At 40.5% G+C, this 26,417-nt stretch overlaps 1 protein-coding gene across 2 annotated transcripts; it reads left to right on the top strand.

Moving 5' to 3' along the window:
• The first annotated feature begins 1,200 nt into the window (after window positions 1-1,200).
• On the top strand, window positions 1,201-25,228 carry LOC130220778 (GTPase IMAP family member 9-like). Of its 2 annotated transcripts, XM_056453020.1 has the most exons (4): window positions 1,201-1,254; window positions 4,010-4,072; window positions 8,245-8,371; window positions 21,270-25,228. In XM_056453020.1, exons 3-4 carry the CDS (start codon window positions 8,369-8,371, stop codon window positions 22,596-22,598), a joined length of 1,332 nt encoding a protein of 443 aa, XP_056308995.1. In that variant the 5' UTR covers window positions 1,201-1,254; window positions 4,010-4,072; window positions 8,245-8,368; the 3' UTR covers window positions 22,599-25,228. The 2 variants fall into 2 exon arrangements, with proteins under 2 accessions (XP_056308995.1, XP_056308994.1); XM_056453019.1 differs by lacking the exon at window positions 8,245-8,371.
• Window positions 25,229-26,417: the final 1,189 nt, after the last annotated feature.

Raw genomic sequence — 26,417 nt, forward strand, 5'->3', positions numbered from 1 at the left:
CTAATAACGAATTATTTGATGCTTGTTTTATTTCTTCCTATAATCAGAGCCGGAGCAAGCTGAACTGCCGCTCTGCCGCCCTAGTTGCTGATATAACTGCTGAGGACACGGGTGGTGAGGGAGGTGTAGGGGACGCTGCCCTCTCTATTCTGCCGCCCTAGGCAGTCGCCTAGGTCGCCTCTATGGATGCGCCGGCCCTGCCTATAATGTTGCACAATTTGATACCAAGCAGAGCAATAGAAGTGTAACTTGATATTTACAAATGAAGTTTCATGTCATGTGGAGGCCTGCTTTCTATTTTATTGACTTATCACTGCTGAGAAGCTGAAGTTGGCTGGTAAAAATACAAGAAAAGAAAAGCGGGCAAGAGGGAACTTCAGTTTTTTTATTTTCAGGAGTTGTTATGCTTGTCTTGTTTCATTAACTACACATTTCTTACATTTTCTTTACTACAGCAACAACTACCAAAGAGACATTCCTATATTACTCCATAATTTTCATCATTTTGTGAAGAAACAAAAGCCTGTAAATAGCATAATATCACTGCTGCTTTAAACCTTTTCTCTTTGACTATTTGACAAAGTAAAATATCACATTTAAGACGATATTCTGTCAAATACCCATAATCAAAATATAACACTGAAATCTCGTTAGATTTCTGAAATTCCTCTAACATCAGAGATTTCCCTTGTTCACCACACTCTTCTGGTGAATGTTCATCTAAACCTCTTATCTGGACATTATATTATAATCAGAAGCTTCATGATCATGTGACATCAGCTGTTGCTAGGCAGAATTCACTCTGGTAGGTTTGATATTCAGAGGAACTGCACAGATGTGGTCAGAATCATTAAACTATGGTTGTGTTTAGACCCATATTGTCCCACATAAGTCAGGCTGATGCACATTCATTTAGGATGATTTAGCAGAATTCAGAAGTCCAGAATTCAACATTGTTGAGCTGAAAAAGTTGCAATTACAATTTAATGCTAAATATGGATTGTATAACTTAAGATATTGTATCCTTGCAATGCTACAATTTACAGATAATACTAAACAAAAATACACGTCCCACTTTATTGGTTGAATGTACAGGCTGCCCGTGTCAGATCATGCCACTTCCTTGGTCAACCCTTCACCTGATAGAGTCACAGCGCCTTCTAATGGAGACAAACAGCCTCACATGATTCAAAAGTGAAAGTATTACAGTACGGATAGAAAACACCTCAGCTCCACGGTTTTGTGTCATTTTCAGTAAGTAGATTTATATTAATGTAAATATAACATTCTTGTTTGTTTACATCTGCTTTTGTTTTTGGGACAACGTAGCTAACTTAAAACTAAACTCTTGATATAATGCCAAAATTCTAAATTATACTGCTGTCATTGTTGTATTCGAGTGTAGACACTTTGGCAGTGTCTGTTTAAAACACTGAGGCTATACAAGTTTGTCTCGTTAATATAAAACAATATTACAGAGCAAATCAAAACCAGCTTGCAGCTTGTGCTAGTAAATGTCATTAACATGCAAACTGGATAAAATCTAAAGTTTGCTTTATCCAAAATTTAATATACACAAATTATATGTCTCTGTGTAAATATATGACCAACTGTGTTAGGTTTAAAGCACTTACACTGTATTAATGTTATAAATAATGCTAAATGTTATTATGCAGTTTGTAACACTTCACAATACTGGTTTATTGATGTGCATAAGGGTAATTCTTTTACTACGGGCACTTTTAAGTCCTTTGATCATATACTAAAAATATATATAATTTTGATCAAATTCCTTTTTCTTTGTCAAACTAACAATAAAACTTACTTTAAATTTTTTTACTACCTTTCTATTATATTGTTTTTCATATTTATTAACCTCCTTTTAGGTGCCTTGTCGCACACCCAGAGTTTTAAACTTTAACAATGCATAATATTTATCTGGTAACTAACTGTACTCTCTCTCAAAAAAAGAAGCAAAGCATTTTTTTTCTAATGCTTAGCTTCTTAGACTTTACACACCTGAAACTTGTCTACAGCACTTGTTCACTGCTGCTCTTATAGTTGTGTAAATTGCTTCCTTGTCCTCATTTGTAAGTCGCTTTGGATAAAAGCGTCTGCTAAATGACTAAATGTAAATGTAAATCTATCAATGTATCTTAATGTAGCACTAGTGAAATAATTGTATTATTTTATAGTTATTAATGTGAGACTATTATCAATATTCTTTTTTAAACAAAATATAGCTGTCGCACAGTATCAGTGTCATTTCAGCACAACACTGTAATGTCGCTTTAAAAAGTTTGTGTGAAAGATTATTCAGGTGGTTATTATGAAAATAAACAGTGCCATCTGAGAACATGTTCAAGATGGAGGAATTTAAATTTACATTAACAACACATCAAGCAATATTTACCTTGATTTTTCTTTGTAAGGAAATACATTTATTCTATGTCATTTCCAAACATGCTTTACCCTTCAGAGGTGTTTTAAAAAAACAAGCAAAATTAGGTAAATAAGAGTGTTTTGTATACATGAAAAGCTAGTATCAATCAGCTATTTAATATAAAGCTAATCAGTGAAGCTATTTAAAAAATTTTCCCAATAAACTGTAGAAATGTAAATTCCACCACGCTGCCCACTGTGGTGGAAAAGACAGCATTTGGTGGAAATTACATTTATGGCTTCAAAACACGATTGATATGTATTGTGAACGTACAGGGGTTGAACAATGACACTTGAACACTTGCCAATTTAGTGTTGGAGGTTTGATGGCTAAATTTGAGCTGTCTGGTGGCCAATCTTCATTGATCTTCATTCCACCATTAAGAGCATAGTGTGAAGGTTTAATTAGCAGAGTAACAGCACAGTTTCTCTTTTAGATCAATATCAGCCTTACACATGCAAAAAAGTGTGGTTATGCTTAGTAAATTAGTAAATTGAGTTTAATAAGTGTGAGTTTAAGAGTTTAATATTTTTTCCAATAAATATCTAATGTTTTTCTACATTAACACTGATTCATTGTCATCTCCATCACCACACACATTTTAAAACAATATTTAAAATGTTCTTATCACACATTAAAGTGTATTCACAATGTATGACTTCATGTTCTATTTAATATACTTATTCAGTTTATTTATTTTCTAATAAGCTCTTAACCAAATTAGTATTCAATTTTAGAGTGTGTCAGGTGTACAATTCAGTGTTTGGTCCTAAGGGACTAATTTAATTCATTAACAAATGTATAATTATTTTATATATTGTGGATAGATTGGTTAAATAAGATACAAAAGTTATCTTAGACAATGTTTGACTGCCATCATTTATTACATTTTAAAATAAAAGCTGTATATTGAGATGTGCTGGAAATGACATTTGTTCAGTTCACGATAGAAAACTTTAAAAATATGAACAATTTCTCTTCTTATCTAAGTTTGTCCTCTTACAGATCTTGAAACTAGAGAAATTGTTTACATTTATGAGGCTGTGTTACGCTACTTTTGAAGAAGTTTTTTTTTTCCTCAACTCTACAAGGCTATTTATAGATATAAGCACATATTTTACAAGATAAGTGGGTTTTGAACACTTACGGTGTTTATTGGTACTCTTGATCTGCTGGTTTCAGACTGTTGAATGATTACAATCCCTCATATATGGATTGGTGTGATTATGCATTCACAATGGTATGGGGGGACAAATGTATATATTATGTATTGTTTTAATTAATAGCATTATTATTTAAGATACAGATCAGAGAAAATTGTTTGCCACTTATTACTTGTCTTGATGTCCTTCAGGGGGATCAATCATTAATTAGGGAGTCACTTCCCAACCCCCTCTGTAATTCTTACGCTGGTTATAGATTAACTCATGATGGTCTGTGGATTAGTTAAGCATTAATTGATGCATATTAGTGCACTGATATTGTAAATTGTTAATACATAGTTTACAGAAATGTAATCATCTTGCACTTATATTGTATTAATATGATTTTGTTGTTCTTGTTTAGTTTGGGTGACTAAATCTTGCTGAAAGTGTCAGTTGAAGAAGCAAAATGAACATGGTGTATCAGGTGAGTTTATTTGAAACAGTGTTGCCAGTTAAATACTTTAACCGAACCATTACAGTGACTGGGAACAGATTGCCAGTTAATTACTGTAACAGCATTAGTGGTAACTAACTGAAAACAGCTTACAGTTAATTAGTGTACTATAGTACTACTACTCGCAGCATAATACTACATACACATTAATGGTATATCATATATAGCAGTGATTGTAGTGTTACTAAAATTAATCAGTATTATTAACTGTTCTTAAAAATAGAAAGCATATAAATTCTTCAGACAAATGAAATTTATTGTTTTGGCAGCAAACAAATATACATGTACATGCTTGGATTTTTTTTTAACTTTCCCGGCTGAATTTAGCCTTGACTTGCATGAAAGCAGGCTAAATTAAGCTAAATTAAGTTATTACAGAGATTTATTCTTTGCAGGTAGCCTGAAGCTTTAATCCTAGTGATTTAGTTAATACTGTTGAAGTCAGAATTATTTGCCCCCTTTAAATTATTTTTTTTTCTTTTTTAAATATTTCACAAATGATGTTGAACAGATTCAGGAAATGTTCACAGTATGTCTGATAATATTATTTCTTCTGGAGAAAGTCTTATTTGTTTTATTTCAGCTAGAATAAAAGCAGTTTTTAATTATTTAAACACCATTTTAAGGTCAATATTATTAGCCCCTTTAAGCTATATATTTATTTTCAATAGTCTACAGAACAAACCATCATTATACAATAACTTGCCTAATTACCCTAACCTACCTAGTTACCCTAATTAACCTAGTTAAGCCTTTAAGACACTTCTAAACAGCCTAAAGTGACATTTAAAGGCTTAAGAAAGGAAATGCTGTGATTAGGGAAATATTTAATAGAGAAAAAAATCAAAGGAGGGCTAATAATTCATATCAATACGTGTGTGTGTACATATGATTAGATGTGTGTATACATATGATTAGATGTAGATTAAATAAACTAGATAAAATTAAATTAAATAGATGTGCAATATTGGGTACTTGTTTGGAATAATCTTCGTGATAAATTTTCTGAGTAGCATGACTATTAATTTTTAATACACCTCCCCATATGCTTCCATTAAATCTCTGCATGAAAGTAAAAGAAGTTCCCAGATCAGTTGGCGTTACCAGATTGGTTGGCGAGAAAGTCATTTTTCTACTTGTTACCTGATTCTGCCGCCGGGAGTCGAGGACCTCTTTGACTTGGTAGATGTTGTCTGTGATGTTTTCAGCTTGGTTGGGGAAGGTGGTTCTGGGTCTGTGGAGCGAGGAGAAACAGGGTCAGAGTAAGGTTTAAGCAAGAAAACATGAAAGGTAGGTGCAATTTTGTAATGAGGAGGTAAGTTGAGACAAAAGGTGACTGGGTTGATCTGGGAGTGCATGGTGAACAGTCCTATGTAGCAGGGACTCAGCTTGCGGCATGGCAGACGGAGACGGATGTCCTTGGTAGAAAACCATACCTTATCTCCCTGCTGATAAATGGGACCGGGGAGGCAACGATGATTGGTGGTGTTAGTATACCTCCGAACTGCCTGCTGGAGATGGACATGAACTGAGTCCCACACCATTTCGCTCTCTTTGAACCAGTGATCTACCTTGGGCACTTCTGAGGTCTCGCCGGACCATGGGAACAGGGCAGGTTGGTATCCTATACACATTGAAAGGGTGTTAGACTGGTGGAGGATTGCCGGAGAGAATTCTGTGCATACTCAGCCCATGGCAGATACTGGTTCCAGGTGTTTTAATGTTGGTTGCAGTACATCCGAAGGTATCGGCAAATCTCTTGGATTTTACGCTTGGTCTGACCGTTCTTCTGCGGGTGGTAGCCGGAGGATAGGCTGACAGTGGTACCCAGAAGCCGAAAGAATGCCCGCCAGACCGTGGAAATGAACTGTGGTCCACGATCTGATATAATATCCTCGGTGAGCCCATAGTTCCGGAACACATGATGAAAAAGGGCTTTGGCCGTTTCTAGAGCTGTGGGGAGTGTTTTCAGAGGGAAATTTTTTCAAGAAAGCAGAGACAGCCTGGAGCAAACCCATCTCAGTCTCTCTCCAGGACATATCTAATGTCCCTCAAATTTGCTATACCCTTTATTCTTGCTTCCCCCCACCTTTGTGTTTTCACAGCTGGTTTCTGGTTCAGGCCTCTCCCAGCTCCTACTACTTTTACGACCTCAATTTAAAGCCCCCTTTTCTTTTTGCCTCTTTTTACCCCCTCTTCTTTTTGCGTTGGTGCACAATAAATCCTCCTGCGATGAGAAGGGCAGGAATTTCAGTCAGTAGTGGATGTTGCTGAATAATTATGATGCTGCTTCATATGACTTTTGCACATGTGTGGTTGTTTCTCAATGATGCACTTTCAAGGATCGTCACGAGCGAGACTTCAGCATTATTAAAAACCATCCTCTGTCAATTCAGATTATAATACACTCTTCTGTAGTTCACAAAGTGAAGGTGCTACAGAACGAGACAATAATCTACTGTTTTGCTGCATTACAGATGAGATTGTAGGACCTCTGCATTCACATCGCCATTCCTGAACTGATTCACTTTTGTTTTTATTCATTCGGTTGATTCTGAACTGAACTGATTCGCGGTCGATTGCTTCACTCTGTTGATTCTGAACTGAACTGATAGCGGTGGTGTGACTCACTAAATACGCCACACCTTTTCTTCTAAATCAGAGACGACATAATCGTTGTACAACACCTCTTTTAAATGTGCATAAACTGAACAATGGCTTTTGTACAGGTGGTACAGGCTCCACCCTAGTATTTCCCAGGTGCTCCAATTCATATTGGGTTGATGTTGTGCGAGCCACGGCCTGCCCAGGATGACATCAACTTTGGCTCGGGGAAGAATGAGTAGGATAAATTTTTCTTGGTGATGATGAGGAGACTAAATGATTACTACTTTGATGTGCCGGGTGATTTTGTCATCACCTAATGGTGAGTCTTGAATGGTGGTTATTTTGTATTGAGTTTTGTTACATACTGTGAGGATATGATCCAGAATCCACCAGGACATGTATGGGGATGATATGAGAATTTCCAATTAATTAAGATTGAATATGTAGTATATGGGATACAGAGGGAGTTAGAGTAACTTTACTTACCATCAGGCAAGGCGGCCGGACTGAGCAGGCTGAGATGAGGTGGTTGGATTCTCCACAGTAGAGGCAAAGCTGATTACACATTCGTCGTTGCTGTTCGGCGGATTCTAGACAGTAAGCGTCCGTGATCATTGGCTCTTCAGGGTCCTGTGGGTCCAGGGTCCAAAGCTCTAGTGGGTAAATTAGGGTACACGGACGGAGAGAAGGTACAGGCAGAGAGGTGCTATGACACACTGATGTCTTTCTTAATAAACGTTTCTAGGTTGGCGTTGTCATCATAAATTACCATCTGTTTACGGATATGGGGCTTTAAACCTTTTCGTTAAGCGGCGAGGAGGGCCACCTGATTCCAGCCACTGCTAGCAGCGAGTGCTCGGAATTGCAAAGTGAATTCATGAATGGTGGAGTTACCTTGTTTTAGGTTTATCAGTTCATCATGCACAGAAAGGGGGGTGAGTGGTTTAGTGAGCACCTGTTTGAAGTGACTTAAAAATTACCATGGCCATCACTGGACTACTGGCATTCCAAAGAGCATCCGCTCACTGTAAAGCTTGTCCTTTAAAAAGGAAGATTATGAAAGCAACTTTGTAAATCTCATTGGGAAACTGGTTAGCATTAGCCTCTATGTAGAGAGAACTTTGTAGAAAGCCATGGTAGGTGTTAGGATCGCCTAAATAACTCATGGGGCAAGCCAGGGGTGTACTAGTGACGACCACTGGGGTTGTAGCAGCGCTCATGGGTGTGGAAGGCAGCGTCTGTTGCATGGAATACACAATTCCAGCGAATGGGTCCGATGAACTTCCGATTAGTGCTGTGTTAACTTCCATAGCCATGTGTGTTTGTCTTCGGGCTGGAAACCTGTCAGTCACACAGTGAAGACAAGGATGGTTATCTCTTTTAGTCAGTTTATTCAAAACAATGTGGATATTTTGGTAGGAGAGGCAGGTAAGTGAAATTAGTTGAATGAGAGCAGTCTTGTAAGCAGTTCACAAGGTAAACAATGGATCTTTCATCAACCTCCAAAGTATAATAGTCACTTCCCTTATTCACAGGATTTGCATCCACAAGTGAAGAGAAAAGTCCACAGGAGAAAGGAGACATCCATGGAAGAAGGCGAATGGGGAAGAAAGTGAGGTGAACCATCGGACTTTCATTCCAGCCGATGAACGACTGAAAATGGTAAGTCTTCATACTGTGAACAGTGATTGACGGTGCAGGTGTGTGTAATTAGAATTCAGGTGATTGTGCACGGGTGTGGTGAACAGTGTTTTGCAAGTTACTTCCAAACTGTAATACATTACAGATTACTTGTTACTGTTATTTAAAAGTAATCTCTTACCTTACAATATTACTGTCTCAGAAGAGTAATATGTTACATGACTCTATTTTTTAGTTACTTTCACCAAAATAACTACAGAATTAGAACTTAACATTCTAAAACAGGGGTTCTCAACCTTTTGCAAGCTGGGCCCCCCCAAAGCTGGATCATTGCAGTTAGGGACCCCCACCCACGCCCAGCTTGGCTGCGTGTGTGCGTGTATTTCACAAAAAAAGAAGGAAATAGTTAACTGTAGCCTACATACTGACTAGTTTATTTGTTTTATATACGTTTGCAGCCTCTGCAACTTCCATCCATCATAAAAATTGATTTGGATGGTTCGATTTTCTGCATTTTTCGCATCCGTAGCAAATATTTTGAGGTGTGTTTTTTACAATTGTAGGCCACCAAATGATGAATATTTACACTTCCTCTGTTCTGGAATATATCAACACCACCATAGACAGTGTTACATCCCAGAAACAGATCACCACATACCCAAATCAAAAGCCATGGATGAACAAGGAGGTGTGCCTCCTGCTGAAGGCACGCAACACTGCCTTCAGATCAGGGGATGCACAGGCCTACAGCACTTCCAGGGCTAATCAGAAGAGGGGCATCAAAAAGGCCAAGCACTGCTACAAGCTAAAGCTAGAGGAGCACTTTTCCAACTCTGATCCTCGGCGCATGTGGCAGGGCATCCAGGCCATCAGCAACTACAAACCCAGCCAGTCCACACCCACAGCCACAAATGTCTCCTTCCTGAACGAGCTAAATGACTTCTATGCCCGCTTTGAAAGAGACAATACAGAACCCTACACCAGGAACACTACCTCAACCGACCACTCACCTATCACACTCACCTCCTCAGAAGTCTACACCGCACTGAGTCGGATCAATGTGCGTAAGGCTGCTGGACCGGACGGTATTCCTGGGCGCGTCCTCAAAGCATGTGCAGAACAGCTCACTGGGGTATTCACAGACATTTTCAACCTGTCACTTAACCTAGCAACTGTGCCAACATGCTTTAAAACCACCTCTATTGTGCCAGTGCCGAAACACTCCAGCCCAACAAGCCTGAATGACTACCGCCCTGTAGCACTCACACCCATCATCATGAAGTGCTTCGAGCGGTTGGTCCTGGCACATCTGAAAGACTCTCTGCCATCCACACTGGACCCACATCAGTTTGCCTACCTTGGCAACAGGAGCACAGAAGATGCCGTCTCCATAGCACTGCACTCTGTCCTCACTCACCTGGACAATAAAAACACTTATGCACGAATGCTGTTTGTTGACTTCAGCTCAGCATTCAACACTGTCATACCCTCTAAGTTACTGATCAAACTCAGAGACCTGGATATCGACACGTCCCTCTGCAACTGGGTTATGGACTTTCTGACTAACAGACCTCAGAATGTTAGATCAGGCCACATCTGCTCCACCACCGTCACACTCAACACTGGTGTACCACAGGGCTGCGTGCTGAGCCCCTTCCTCTACTCCCTTTTTACCATCGACTGTAGGCCTGTGAACAGATCCAACACCATCATCAAATTTGCAGATGACACCACAGTGATTGGTCTAATCAGCAATAATGATGAGACTGCCTACAAGGAGGAGATACAGCATCTGGCCACTTGGTGCACCGACAATAATCTGCTCCTTAACACCAACAAGACCAATGAGCTCATTGTGGACTTCAGGAAGGGACGAACAGGCTCACATGATCCCATCCACATTAATGGGATGGCCGTTGAGCCTGTCTCATCCTTCAAGTTCCTGGGGACCCATATCTCAAAGGACCTTTCCTGGACCACCAACACCTCCAGCCTGGTCAAGAAGGCTCACCAGCGCCTATTTTTCTTGAGGCAACTTAAGAAGAACCAGCTTTCATCAGCCATCTTGGTGAACTTCTACCGCTGCACAATAGAAAGGATCCTGACCAACTGCGTCACAGTCTGGTATGGAAGCTGCTCTGTTGCTGAGCGTAAGGCACTGCAGCGGGTGGTGAAAACTGCCCAACGCATCACAGGGGCCACACTGCCAGCCATAGAGGACATCCAGAAGAAACACTGTCTGCGCAGAGCACGCAGTATTCTTAAGGACACCTCTCACCCTGCTCACAGACTGTTTTCTCTCCTGCCTTCCGGCAGGAGCTTCAGGCTCCCCCGGACAAAAACCAGCAGACTGAGGACCAGCTTTTTCCCCAGAGCTGTCTCCCTCTTGAACTCTGCCCCTCACTGACTCTTTTGCCCCCCAACACACCCCCACACTCCTCTAACTTCTACTCCTCACAATCACTGCACTATTTAACATTTGCACATTTAAAGTTTGCACATATTCATTGCACTGATTCACTTATCTGAACTGTACATACCCACTGCACATGGACGTTTGTAATTATGTTTATCTATCTGCACACTCCTGATTATTAATAGCATCCTGTACATATATTCATTTACTGTAAATCTGTTCATAGCTAATACAACCTGTATATAATGTTCATAGTACATCCATCTGTAAATATCACCATAGTTTTTCTATAACTGCACTTTATAACTTATACCTGTATCCTGCACTTGCTGCTATTGCACTGCTGGTTAGACCTAAACTGCATTTCGTTGCCTTGTACTTGTACATGTGTAATGACAATAAAGTTGAATCTAATATGAAAAAACAAATACGACAGTTTCGGACTCAGTGAGGGTGCAAGGACCTTCATTTATAGCATTTGAATACAGTTCAGCAACATACATCACATAACCTGACAACCCAGAGAGCTTACAACTGACCATCACTTAATTTACCATCACCTCATGATTGAAAATGTGTCACTGATTTCATACAGGGTTCATACAGGCACAGCCTAATGAAAATCAAGGATTTTTAAGCACTTTTTCCAGCACCTACTTTTATTTTCGAAACTGAGACTCAACGTATTGAACACCTGAAATGTATTCTCAGCAACCCATAAAAACATTGCATAGGATCTATCTATTGATTTATGCAAAAAAAAACAATAATAAAAAATATATTTAATAATATATTAATAACTAAAATATAATAAACCAAGACTGGCACGCAATGTATTGAACACCAGAAATGTCTTCTCAGCAATTTGTAAAAATACTGCATAGGAACTATCTATCGATTTGCATAAATAAAAACCATTATAATACCATTATTATTAATAATAATAATAATATAATAATTAATTAGTCATGTACTAATAATATAATAAACCTGCACTAAATGTGCTTGAGAATTTTTTATTTTATTTGTTGATGTTCTCTCACAGATTGAGATACTCAAGTTATAATACAATTACACTGCTAAAATAATACTAATATTTTACAAATTACTCTTTTAAAAAACTACTCTGAGTACTAGTTAATTACTTTTGAAAAAAAATCTAATTTTCATAATGGCCCTTTTTATTTGAATGGTTTAATTGCTTAAATCACAAGGCTACATATAGGAATTTGCACTAACAAAGTCTGGTCAATTTTTCCTTTTATTACAATGAATCATTTTCAATAGCACTGGCAAAACTAGCACATACTTTTAAGGCCATAGAGACACTTTTTGTCCATTTTTAAACAATACTTTCAAGCTTTGAACGGTTTAATTGAAGTATATGATGAAAATATTTAAATTTGGGGTTTTATTTACATATATTACTCTTTTTCTTATTTGCTCATTGTTGTTTATACAATATTTTATTTTACACTTGATCTTAAATTGAAATAATTTTACAAGAACACTGTCAGTAGTAAAATAATAAAACAAATGACTTCGTTTCACTTGAGGTATGTTTCAAGATGATGACGATGGCCGCCTCCGTGTCGTGCTCTGCAGTAGTGTTTGTGTTTTTGTTAGTTTGTCCTGTCCCGAGTCATATTCCTACAATTAGTTTCACCAGAGACGAATTGTTGGACATTCGGGCACATACACCACCAAATATTTTTCCATACCTGGATTTATCTGATGTTCTGTTGGACATTGTAGTCGGCAGAGCCGCAGTGCTACTCAAACGCTTTCAAGCGCGCAGACGAGGAAAGCGTGCAGGCGCGCTTGTGAAACAGAAGCTTGTGAAATAGACGAACTCATTCTGCTCTCTCAGACAAACAGGGATATTCTGCATTCAGCTGCTCTGTGTTTCACGGAAACCTGGCTGAACAACACCATACCGGACAACGCGCTTCACCTCCCGGGCTATCAGCTGTTCAGAGCGGATCGCGACGAAGAATCAACGCGGAAATCACGCGGTGGCGGGACGTGCTTTTACATCAATGAAAGGTGGTGTACAGATGTAACAGTTTTAAAGAAGATGTGCTGTCCAGATCTCGAAGCACTGTTTATTAACTGTAAGCCTTTTTACTCCCCGCGCGAGTTCTGCTCGTTCATCCTCGTCAGTGTTTACATTCCTCCGCTCGTCTGGCGATACAGAAACTAGCTGATCAGATCACGGTGCTAGAGCAACAACACCCGGACTCTGTTTTAATCATTCTCGGGGATTTTAACAAAGCAAAACTGTCCCGTGAACTGCCAAAATATAGACAGCATGTTACATGTCCCACAAGAGACAGCAATATACTGGATCACTGCTATACTACAATAAAGGATGCGTACCGCTCCGTCCAACGAGCAGCTTTGGGACACTCTGACCATTGTTTGATTCATCTCATTCCAACCTACAGGCAGAAACTGAAAACAGCCAAACCTGTATTAAGATCTGTGAAAAGATGGACTAACGAAACAGAGCGGGATCTACAAGCCTGTTTCGACCTCACTGACTGGAGTGTTTTTGAAGCTGCTGCAAACGATCTGGATGAGCTCACAGAGACTGTAACATCTTATATCAGTTTCTGTGAAGACGTGTGCATTCCTCATGAAGTCTTTTGAAAAACTGGTGCTGGCCCACCTGAAGGACATCACTGAACCCTCACTGGACTCTCTTCAGTTTGCCTACAGAGCAAACAGGTCTGTGGATGATGCAGTAAATATGGGACTGCATTATGCTCTGCAACACCTAGACAGACCAGGGACCTATGTGAGGATCTTGTTTGTTGACTTCAGCTCGGCGTTTAACACAATCATCCCAAAACTTCTCCTGCCCAAATTAACTCAGCTCTCTGTGCCCACCTCTGTCTGTCAGTGGATCAACAGCTTCCTAACGGACAGGCAGCAGCTGGTGAAGCTGGGAAAATTCTCATCTAGTATCCGCACAATCAGCACTGGCGCCCCCCAGGGGTGTGTCCTCTCCCCACTGCTCTTCTCCCTGTACACGAATGACTGCACATCAAAAGACTCCTCTGTGAAGCTCTTGAAGTTTGCAGACGACACCACACTTATCGGCCTCATTCAGGACGATGACGAGTCTGCTTACAGACAGGAGGTTAAGGAGTTGGCTGTCTGGTGCAATCACAACAACCTGGAGCTCAACACGCTCAAAACAGTGGAGATGATAGTGGACTTCAGGAGAAACCCCCCTGCTCTCCCCCCACTGAGCATCATGGACAGCATTGTGGCAGCAGTGGAGTCATTCAGGTTCCTGGGCACCACCATCTCTCAGGACCTGAAGTGGGACACTCACATTGACTCCATTGTCAAAAAAGCTCAACAGAGGCTGTGCTTTCTTCGTCAGCAGAGGAAGTTTAACCCCCCCAAAGGAGCTGCACATCAACTGTCTGGTTTAGCTCAGCTACTAAATATGACCTCCAAAGACTACGTCGAATAGTTCGGACTGCTGAGCGAATCACTGGTACAACCCTTCCTACTCCCCAAGAACTGTACTTATCCAGAGCGAGCAGAAGGGCTGCCAAAATCACTCTGGACCCCTCACACCCAGCACACTGCCTCTTTGAACTGTTACCTTCTGGTCGACGCTACAGAGCACTGCGCACCAGAACAGCCCGACACAGAAACAGTTTCTTCCCTCAGGCAATCCATCTCATGAACACTTGATGATAATAATTGTGGAACCAACATCACTACTGCTATACACTTTTATACACATATACACTTATTTAACAACACACTTTACATGCCAATTTGCACATAACAGCTGCACATATAATGTATATAGTAATAAACATGTACATACACTTGTCAATCTGTATATTTGGACTCACTTCTATTTTTTTAAAATATATTTATTATCTGTTTTTTGTCCTGTCTCTGTAATCCTGTTGCACTGTAGAAGCTCTGTCACCAAAACAAATTCCTCGTATGTGTGAACATACCTGGCAATAAAGCTCTTTCTGATGTTCTGATGTTTCTGATGTATTTGAAATATGACAACACAGCATTTTTTTTAAAGCAGTGTTTTAAGATTGTTTATTTTGATAAATGTAACAGATTGCTTTGACCTGTAATGCCTGCACAATAGTGATGCTTTAAGACAGATTAGAATAGAGCTATTATGTATAAATCAAATAAATACCTCATCCAGAAACATTTCTAGCATAATTGCTTTGTCGTGAAGAAATAAAAAAGTTCCACCTTTGCTAAAAGTTCTGGCAGGCTAAGTTTCACTTCACAATACAGCCAAATAAGTCTGTTAGCATTATCATTGGTCATGCATCAATCTAATTCTAAATACTTGATAGTTTTGACTAAGTTTAGTCAAGGAGCAAAGATAAATAATTTCAACTTCTTTGAGATCACGATTGTATATAGTCTGAGCGCACACACGCGATAATGAGAGGACTTGCAGTTCATTTGAAAAAGCCTATTCGAGAGCTCGCATATCCAGTTTTAGCGATTAACGTACATGAATGCGCTCTCGAGTTAAAAGAAAGCACTCGCGACATTTGCAGAAATGAATAATTACGCAATACCTGCATTCCCACGTCGACATTCAGACTGTATTAAACCAGGCTTCAGAAGAGTGACAGGTCAGAGGCGAGTAAACTAGCTGTCGGAAAGAAGAGAGCCAAACGTGTGTAGATCATCGAAATGGCAGTTTAATTACTCTTGCAAATAACATGGACATCTCTGACATCTCCAGTGAAAACACCCGAAAAGCATTACTCCAATAAAACATTGTTTTTCAGTTGTTATTTTCTGCCACTGTAACACAGAAAGGCCTTTGTCCCGCCCTTACGTTTCACGCAAAACTAGACAAGGTCGACTGTGATTGGTCACTTTTCATGTCAGTCAAATACCGGTATATTTTATATATTATATAAACTTTTTAAAATATATATTTTTGATGAAATAATTACTGTTTTGGTCTATTTTAGCAGCGAGAATAGATCCGATGAATCCAAACAAATTTGCACATTTGTTTATTTTTTTAAAGTTTTTTCCTCCCATCCTGTAGCCTACTCGTGCCCCCCTGCGAGAGTGTCCGCGCCCCACCGGTTGAGAACCACTGTTCTAAAATGACCAAATGTACTGCAGAGCATTTTACATCCAGCAGAAAGTGATATGATGTAACATAATGACTGTGACCTATCTTGTGACCTAAATATTTAAGACTCTTAAATACAATAACAGTTTAACTGTGGACTATGACTATGCAAAGGTTGATCACACTATGCATGACACCTTCCAGTGACCAACTCACAGGATTATCAAATCACAATGCTGAATTTGAAAGGCGCCATCTTTTCAATCCTGCCTTCTAGAGCAGTGTTTCCCAACCCTGTTCCTGAAGGCACACCAACAGTACACATTTTCAACCTCTCCCTAATCAAACACACCTGAATCAACTTATCATAACATCAGAAGAGACTCCAACACCTGAAGTGACTGGGTCAGAAAAGGGAGACATCCAAAATATGTACTGTTGGTGTGCCTCCAGGAACAGGGTTGGGAAACACTGTTCTAGAGAAAGGATAAAAACATTCTCTCAAGGAGAAAGAGTAGTGTACACAGAAGAGTGGTGTACACGGAGGTGAGTGGTGGTATCAAAAAAGAAGAGTTGTGGTATTAGAAGGAAGGCCTGATACACATGGTAGTAGTGGTTTCGTTTTCAATGCAAGCATGTAACCAATGAACGTGTGAAAGATGAAACAAAAGGATTCTCTGAACCTTCCAAGTTATCTGAATTATCTGAATCTGAGTTCTGAAGACTTCAGAACTTTGCTGCGTGTTCCAGCAAGGATATTCATGGTATTTGGATTCACAGTGCTTTTTCCAAGGCACCTGAAACCATAGCTTCAAGACTACCACCTCCAAACATCCCAGATTTCCAGGAACTCTACATTCAAGGATAAAGATGTCAGCGTGTCCCTGACATCAGAACCACCACCTCCAGAAATCTCCAGTTCTGCGTGTCCCAGAATCTCCAGATTTGTTCCTCTTAAAGCTCAAGAGAGCTAAGTCTGCTTGTCTGCTTCAAGACCTGCAAGAAGATCCAACTTCTTCCAACCACTGCATCAACAACAGAAACGTAAATATACCACTTTCCAAACCTCTAACAGAGACCTTGGCATAGTGTGTTTCAGTATAAAATTGTCTACTTAATTGGATGGGTTGGGTGAAGTGGGTTTACACCCCCCTTCATCGTATCCAAAGAGCGGTGGGTAATATCAATCCTATCTGCGCGTTTTGATCTGTCATCTGTTCTGGATTCCGATCGAGATGCTCATGCAGAAACGCACCCCCCAGTGCGTTTGGTCTGTGATATTGGTGGCAGCTATAGACCTGAAAGAGGCTCACTCCATGTCTCGCTCTCTCCCTCCTCATACTGTGATTTTTCCAGAGTGCGACGGGGGGGACGAGCATGGTAGTAAGAGTCCTCCCTTTGGGCTCTCCCTGTTTGGCGCACGCGCATCTGCATTTTTGATTTTTTTATTGACTGTTATTATTTTTTAGGTCTCTGAACTGATCGATTTTGCACAGAGACCTGGTGCTCCGGCACCTCGGTCTGTTCGTATTTGATGAGCAGGCTGTCCCCCGGGCAGAGCTTCTCTCATCTCGGGTTGGAGCTGGACTCGGTCTGCACCACGGTGCGCTCTTAGCGCGCTGGGCTGGCGCTGCCCTGTCTGATCAATTCGGCAGTTATAGTGGTCTCAATGAAACTATTCAGAGGCTCCTGGGGCATATGACATTTGTAGCCGCTATCACGCTGCTCAACTGTTCATATGAAAACAATTCAACGCTGGTTTCATGATCGGGCCCGTAGATGAGCATGACGTGCGGAGACACACCGGGTGTACGTCACCACACTGTGTCTCCGCACCTTCAGCCCCTGGATGGATCTTGCCTTCTACGACCCTGAGTGCCCTTAGAACAAGTGTCCAGTTATGCTGTCATTTTGACAGGTACTTCCAGTATGGGCTGACGGGCTGTGTGTATCAGGCATGCAGCTGCAGGTTCGTAAACCGGACCCAGTTGCATTGGCATTTCTACTGCCTGGAGCTGTTGGTATTCTATCTCACTCTCTGCCGGTCCCTAACGAAGCGGGAGGGGGAAACTTGTGTTGGTTAGGATGGCCTGCATGGCTGCGATAGTGTATATCAACCATTTGGGTGGTGTGTGCTACCGTAGCATGTCTCAGTTCACTCGACATCCGCTCCTCTGGAGTCTTGCGGCTAAAAAGCTGCACGCCGTTCATATCGCCGTTCATATTCCAGTTGTTATGGGCATGCTGCAGAGAAGCCCAGGTCATCCTGCTGTTTTTCCCAAGCACCCCTTCGCTGGCTGCTTTCCCTGCTCTGCACACAGGCTCTGGCTCTTAGCTGGTGCCGGGTTACGCAATATGTGTTTTCTTTTCCCCAGTGAGCCTGCTTGCATAGACACTGTGCAAGGTCGGGGAGACAAGGAGCGGGTCTCGCTCGTTGCGCCTCTCTGGCCCAACCGGACCCGAGTTTCCGGACTCACACTCCTCGTGATGGCCCTCCCTGATGAATTCCCCGGAAAAAGCACTTCGTTTTACTGGAACGGGCACCCTCTGGCACCTGTGCAAGGCTCTGGAACCTCCTTGGATGGTTTCTAGACAGAGCGCAGTAGAGTTAGGTGACCTATCAGTGCAATGGTTAACACCGTCACTCAGGCTAGAGCACCCTATTAGGCATGCCTATGTTCTGCAGTGGAGTCTATTCATTGTGTGGGAATTGTCTCTGAGAAAACCCCCGCACATGCCAGATTGGTGTTGTTTTCTTCCTTCACGAGGGCTGGAGCGCAGGCTGTCTCCCTCCACACTGAGGGTTTAACGTGCGGTCATCTCCGTTCTTGCTGCTGATGGAAGCGCGCTGGGAAAGCATAACCTCATCAGCCGGTTTCTCAGAGGTGTGTGGCGCGAGATGTTTAATTCCATCCCCACCCCCTCTCTCGCACTCTTGGGATCTCTAGCCCCATTGGTTATGATTAGATCCGTTGAGCCACTCGATCAGTATCTATCTAAGTTTTCTGTCCTTAAGGCAGCTCTGCTGATCACGCTGGTATCAGGAGGGTTAGGATTCCGGTGGCATTTTCAGCGAATTGTTCCAGTAATTCGGACCGGACTACTCTCACGTTTACCTGAGACCTCAGTTCACCTTGTGCCAAGGCTGCTACCGCCCCCTTTTAATATTAAGTGGTGAGCCTGCAACCGCTGCCTGCGGAGAAGGCAGACCCAGCCTTTCATTGCTATTTCCACGCACTGCGCTTAACGTGACACGAAGCATACGCAGCTCTTTTCTGTTATGATCAGCAGAAGGAAGGTGCTGTATTAAAATAGAAGTTGGTCCATTTTTTAGTTTATGCCATCACCCTCACTTTATGTGCCAGGGCGAGCTGTGTCCCCTGTGAGAGAGAGCACACTTATATAATAATATTAATAATATAATAAGCCGGGCCTCCTTTTCGGCGTGAGTACGCAGCACCTCTTAACAGATCATGTAGAGCTGCGGGCTGGGCGGCACCTAACACATTATCAAGATTATATCCTCGAGTGGAGTCAGTTTCCTCTTGGTTACTGGTTACTCGATCAATCGGGAGGAAAGCTCAGTGTCAATAAACTCTTGCTGCGCCAGGCTCCCTAATCCGGAGATGTGTGCACATTTTCTATTCTACTAGTAAGTTTCCCTTTTTAGGTGAACCCTAGAGAATTCCTCCAAGGCCCCCAGCACCTGACTCAGCGTAGGAGTGTGTGGTCTGGTATGCCCGTTTGGTCTACCTGCATGCTGAGGGTCGGTGCCAGCTATGTGCACTCCCCAGTTTTGGTGATGCCATATGCATTATTTACCACGGTGTGTTCCCCCTTATCTGCAGACCTGTGTCTTCCCTAACTGCTAGGCAGCTTATAATATGTAGCACTCCCCCTCATTAGGGCTAGTCCATATGCTTTATTACCATCAAGTCTCCCCTCTTGGGTAGCAGGTGGTCTCGGCAGCGTCCTCCCCCTTCAGGAACTGGCACGCTTTCTCAACATGCTGTCATATTCTAAAAATCCCTAGTCTATATTAGCTAGGTAAAATAACATTTAAGACCCCCAATCTAAATTCTTATTGTTATTCCCATGTAATGGTAATATTTTGTGCCTAGTCAGTGCGCTCACGCCTCGCTTGCCAAGCTGCACATCAGGAGTGTGACGGGCTTGGCTGCTGTGACGTTTTCCATACTGTCTCCCAAAAGTCTGTTTACTACAGACACATGTTTGAGTTCCCTTATGAAGAGGAACGTCCTAGTTACATCCGTTACCCACGTTCCCCGAATAGGAAATGAAGACAGGTGTCTCCACTGCCACAGCAACTGAGCCTTCAGCAGGCAAAATCTGAGGAGCTGACTACAGCAGATGACTGATATAGCGTTGATTAGCTCATCAGGTTCAGCTGTGGAGCTAAGCTCCGCCAATTCAATTGGCATTTCATTGGCCCATTTTCTTATCTTCAGAAGTGATTGGTCATCTAACGCACTCCCAAAAGTCTGTTTAATACAGACACACGTCCCCGATCCCTATTCAGGGAATGTGGGTTACGGGCATAACCAGGAAGTTCTTTGTTACTTTAGAATAAGGGTTACCTTATCAGACTATCACTTATCTTTTCTAAATTACAATCAATAACTTAATCACCTTCATGATTCATGCCTATGCACTTCATTTATTGTACATGTATTAATTTTAGTTACCCCTTTTTACTCTTTTGTTAATAAATAAACATTTATTACAATTGTGTCTTCCTTGTGTTGATAATACAGTAAATACAGATGATCTCATTATCCTTCAGATTTGGCCAGATAATAAACACCTTTACATTTGTATATTTCAAATAACGAGAGGCCAAAATATCAATACCAAAACATTGATGTTAATATTTGTGATAAATCCAATTATCACTTCAGAAGTGGTTGAGCTCAAGTGCATGAAATGAGAAGCATCTTGAAGGGGTTGGGGCATGTCAGAGCGGTGATAAAACAAAACGCTGTTGACTGTTTTACAAAAAGGGGAGGAGCTACACTGTGTCCCACCCTTCTTTTGGTGTTTCGGTTAAGATGACATCAAGCATAGAATAAAAATGCACACTCCAAAGCACTTTACGGGACTTTAAAACATTTCAGACTCTGTCCATCAGTTCAGATACAGAGAATGGAGCACACTCAAAAGTAAAAAAAAATTGTTTTCTGCCTTAAGATTTCTGCCCCTGACTAATTTAGCTTTTGCACCACACAATTCCATACAAATGCTACTCGTTTTACAGTAAAATACTGTTTCTTTTTATTACAGCAAAACACTGGCTATTTTAGAGTTATTTAGTGCATAATCTACAGCAAGGGTTAACGGTGTAAATTGCTGTTTCAGCTCATTTTTATTTTGTGTTTTAGAGCTTTGAGAACACGGCACAGAGGACAGATGGAGATGAATCTTCTGTCAAACACCGGCTGCTGCTGCTGATTGGGAAAACCGGGTCTGGGAAAAGCATCACAGGAAACATGATCTTCAATGCTTCAGTGTTTGAGTCCAGGAAAAGCTCTTCATCAGTGACGAGAGTCAGTCAAACACACACTGGATCTGTGAATAACCGCAGAGTAACAGTGGTCGATACTCCAGACTTCAGATTCTCCACACACACTGACTTTGACTCAGACTTTGAGCTGAAGACCACTCTTCGGTCATGTGCACCAGGAGCTCATGTTATTCTGCTCTTTCTGCCTTTAAGCACCTTCACTGAGCAGGAGCAGGAGTTCATCCACTGGTTTGAGCAGAAGTTTGGTGCAGAAGCTCTCAGATTTACTCTGGTGCTCTTCACTCACGCAGATAAACCACACATGAGGACACTAGGAGAACTGATCAGGGGAAACACCCAATTATCTGATTTCATTAATCGGTATGGTCACAGATATCATGAGTTCAACATTAAAGCTCCAGCAAACAGTCGACAGGTGACTGAACTGATGGAGAAAGTAGAGAGACTGGTATCTGAGAACTCACACTCCTGCTATACACTGGAGATGATGGAGGAGGAGGAGAAGAGGAGAGAAGAGGAGAAGAGGAGAGAGGAGGAGGAGAAGAGGAGAGAGGAGGAGGAGAAAGAGAGAGAACATCAGATTGCATTAGAGAGAGTCAGACGAGAGACAGAGATACAGGTCAGGAGAGAATATGAGGAGGAAAAACAGAGGAGAGAAGAGGAGAATAGAGAGAGAGAAGAGCAGATGGCATTAGAGAAAACCAAAAGAGAGACAGATTCTTATGATGAGCAGGTCAAATTAGTAAAAATATCTAGGAAAAATCAATATGCTTTTCGAGGTACAACAGCTGCTGCTGTTGTAGGTAGTCTTGTTGGAGGTGCTGCTGCTGCTTTTGCAGTTGTTGCTTTTGCAGGTGTTGCTTTTGGAGGTGCTGCTTTTTCAGGTGTTGCTCTTACAGGTGCTGCTGTAGGTGCTTTTCTTGAATTTGCACTTAGAAGTGTTGGAAGCATGCTCAGAGCTGATGATAGAGATGTTGTTGAAGCTGGTGATGGAGGTGTTGTTAAAGCTGGTGATGGAGGTGTTGTTGGAGCTGGTGATGGAGGTGTTGTTGGAGCTGGTGATGGAGGTGTTGTTGGAGCTGGTTATGGAGTTGTTGTTGGAGCTGATGATGGAGGTGTTGTTGGAGCTGATGATGGAGGTGTTGTTGGAGCTGGTGATCAAGGAATAAGTATTGAAGCTGTTTAAGGTGATGCTGCTGATGGAAATTGAAGAGACTCAGAACAATAAGCTTTCATGAGGCCACGAAATCTTAGAGGTAGCACTGGTTGAGAACATCAGTTTTTAATCAGCAACATTAACGTTTCATAATTTTTTAGGGGGGAAAGAGAGATTAGATAGACTGGTAGGTAGACAGAGCCAACTTCCTGTTTTGTAGCAATTGTACACTTTTATTTCCATGTGAACAAGCATTTTAGAATCGACCATGAAAAGGTGAAATGTGGTTACAAAGTAGAATAGTACACACCAACCTTAAATAAAAAGTCTTGGTTTGTCAAATAAATTTTGTCATGTGTGATGTAATGTTTGCTACATGAATAAATTACAGTGTTTCTCTTTATTGGTTTGGCTCATTTCTTGAAACAAAAATTACATTCTCAAAATTCTAAGACCATTTGGCAAAACAGTGTTACAGTTTAACACAACACTATAGCCCACTTGCAAAAGCTCATACCTTTCCCAAAACAGTTCACTCGTGTCAAAACTAAATTTCCTTCTCATTTAAACAATCAGTGCCCCCAAAATTCTTCGTCCCTTTAGCATTGTGTAAGCACTGCAAGTCAAAATGTTTATATGTTTTGTCATTATGGCAAAGGACCACTAAAATATACCTCATGTCCACCTTACAGTCTTAGACCAGTCCTTCATTGACAAAGGTTACTGTACTCTTTTTGTCTAGCTAACAGAATACAATTGTGTATAAAACTGAAAAAAATAAATTGGATTTTAGGGTAAGAGTAGCCTCCAAGGTTTGACGTCCTACATTGCACTCATACTGCCAAGGAAATTTTAACTCCTTTTTTATTGTAATGATCAACCACACACAAAGGAACTTCCATATATCAGTGCAAAAAGCTATAAAAATAATAAATTAAAAAAATAGCTTTAATAAATTGTAATCAAATGTTTCAAGGATTGACCTATTGTATGGTATTCATGGTATTATGGTCTTGACTAATTTTGACAATTTAACAGACTATTGTGCATGTGATGACTTATACAATGAAATGATGCTGACACATTTTGGAGAGAACAACCATTAGACTAAGAATTAACAATCAGTTTAGATCAACAAGATCTATTTACTTGGAAATTGGGCTAAATGTCGGCTACCTGTACTTAATCATTTGCAAAGATGTACTTAGACATTAGCAATTTGATGAAATGAATGAGAAAATCAATGCTGTTGTGAACAATTGCCAAGTGGTTTGGAGGTTTGTCTATGCTGTTTTGAGAATGTAATTTCTGTTTCAAGAAATGAGCCAAATCAATTGAGAAAAACTGTAATGCAATTATTACAGAACAAATATATACACATTTAAAAATGTTTATGATATATGATGTGATTCATTTAAAAGTTAATAAAATGCAAAGCCAGAAGATCAGCATACATCACTATAAGGCATTTAAGTAAAAACTGGTGTTAATTAGTGTTTTTTCAGTGGAATATTATGCAATTGGTTTGGTTTTTAATTAGATGTATATATTGTTTAATTAATTGTATGTGTGTGTGTGTGTGTGTGTGTGTGTGTGTGTGTGTGTGTGTGTGTGTGTGTGTGTGTGTATATATTAGGGCTGTCAAAATTAGTGCGTTTCAGTTTTTCTTGATTGCTTTGATCTGGTTAAAGAAACTAGGATCTCCGCCATTTTCCTCATCACAATCCCAGCAGAGAAGAGGACATGTCTTGCAAATGTGTAAACTCTTTCTCATTGGATAGACAAAATTTCCCCAATGTTTTTCAAAACTGTTAACACGGATGTCATTCAAGCAGTCCAAACTCCATTGTTTTACCTATGGTAACCAAACAGAAACCATCTATTCCTAACTATTAGAAACTACCAAGATCAGAATGAATTCACTGAAGCACCGGTTTGACACTCCTTCATACAAATCTTCAATTAGCAATCAGTCTGCAAACATTATAAATGGTGGAAAGTCTGTGTTTTGTGCCAGCATTGATGGAGGAGGTCAATAGTCGCCATGTCCTATTTACAGTCCAATAGATTTGACTGTATATTTGTTTACATGTGTTTTCTCTAATATTTACAGTATTTTATTACTTTTATCTGTTTTTTTACAGTATTTCAGTTTTCAGCCACAGTTTGAAAAATGTCCTGAATTCAATATAAATTTAATCAAAGCATTTCTTATTCTGGATCCAATTCTTTGCAAAAAGACAAATTTGCCCAAATAAAAAGACATCAAACGGCATGGGCAATAGGCTACAATGGCAAGCAATGGTGCACTGATTCACACTGAGTTCTGTATTTTGCTGTCCATTGTGTAATGATTAATTGAAAGAGCTCATATACTTGTTTGCAAGTTGTGTTGTTTAAAAGTAAAACTAGCTTTTGTTGCATATTTTAAATGTTTTGACACGGTATGTGCGTTTTGCAAGCAAAATGTGTCATTTTGACGATGAGTGCCACTGTTTAGGTCTGTGTGTTAACGGTTTTGAAAATGAGGAGTTTCAGTTGACAACTGCATCAAAGCAATCAAAAAAAACTGTAACACATGCCAGTGGCGTTGCGAGGGGGGACTTTGGGGGCTTAAGCCCCTGATGTATTGTAAAAAGCCCCTGATCTTTTGGAATATGTTGCACAAATAAAAATGTATAACATTTATTTTGTTATCCAAGTTCTTAAAATTACCACATACATCACGCACATTTAACTTAACGCAGTGTTTGTGTCAGGTATTTAAAGTAACTGCACTGTCTTCATTCGTTCATTATTTTGAGGAGCTGAAGCTGATGAGGTATTAATACAACAGTTTCGCCAAACTGATATAGATATCTAAACACATTTATCTAGATATGATATAGCCAGTCACGTGTTTTTCTGTATTAGTTAAATCACAGTGAGTTCATGCATCTAGCTTATTATTTTATAGCTATATTCTACTGTCCATCCATCGGATTATAAATGAATTTATTCTTATGAAAATATCTAAAATGGTTGGAAGAACACAGTTAAAGCCTTTTTATGTTTATTCGGATCTCAGGGATTTCCTGGAATGTTCTACTACTTTTACTCGATTATGAATGAAACAGGCATTACATGCATTTAAAGTGCCACAATGCCCACATCAACCCTATTTTGAGAAAAACTGGAAAAAAAACTATCTCTAAAGAAATTTAAAGAAACAGGTTTTTTAGCAGGGTGAACGGAAAGAAAAACCGCCGCATTTCGGGACTCGTGTGGTCCTTTAAGGTAATCAAAAACGGCTGCTTATATGGTCAACTGTTAATCAGTATTATCTTAATCATAAAATCGGAGTATTGGTGTCCATGTAAATGTACTCAGTGAAAGTGCCAGATGATTTCGCAAGCTGTCAAAGATCTCCTCTCTTCTCTCCTTTTCAGATGATTTCTATGAGCCCTCAAATGTGTCATTAAGTTTGACACGTTTCCCCCGTAAACGCAACTTTTGTAAAGCGTCTGCTTCACATTGCTGTGTCAGAATCCTTGTAAAATACAGCCATACTTAAGAACGCTAAAGCCTGTTTCACACCGCAAGCGTAAGCGGCGCATGAGTAGAGCGTCAGCGTGTTTTTTCAGCGTCCATGTTAACAGATTAGAGCTTTAATATCGCACGCAGCAACAGCGCGTCAGTGCGAGGCGTGAGCGTTGGTGAAGCAGCAGTGCAGCGATAGTTTCGGTGCTGGGTCAATTTTTGCTGCGCTGCTCACGCTCAATTACAGTGACAGTGCATAGATAATCACCAAAACACATTGAATGACAGCAAAAAGTAACTTTTTTACCCAATAAATGCGTTAATAATATC

This window comes from Danio aesculapii, chromosome 3 (assembly GCF_903798145.1).
Source record: "Danio aesculapii chromosome 3, fDanAes4.1, whole genome shotgun sequence".
NCBI classification, from domain to species: domain Eukaryota; kingdom Metazoa; phylum Chordata; class Actinopteri; order Cypriniformes; family Danionidae; genus Danio; species Danio aesculapii.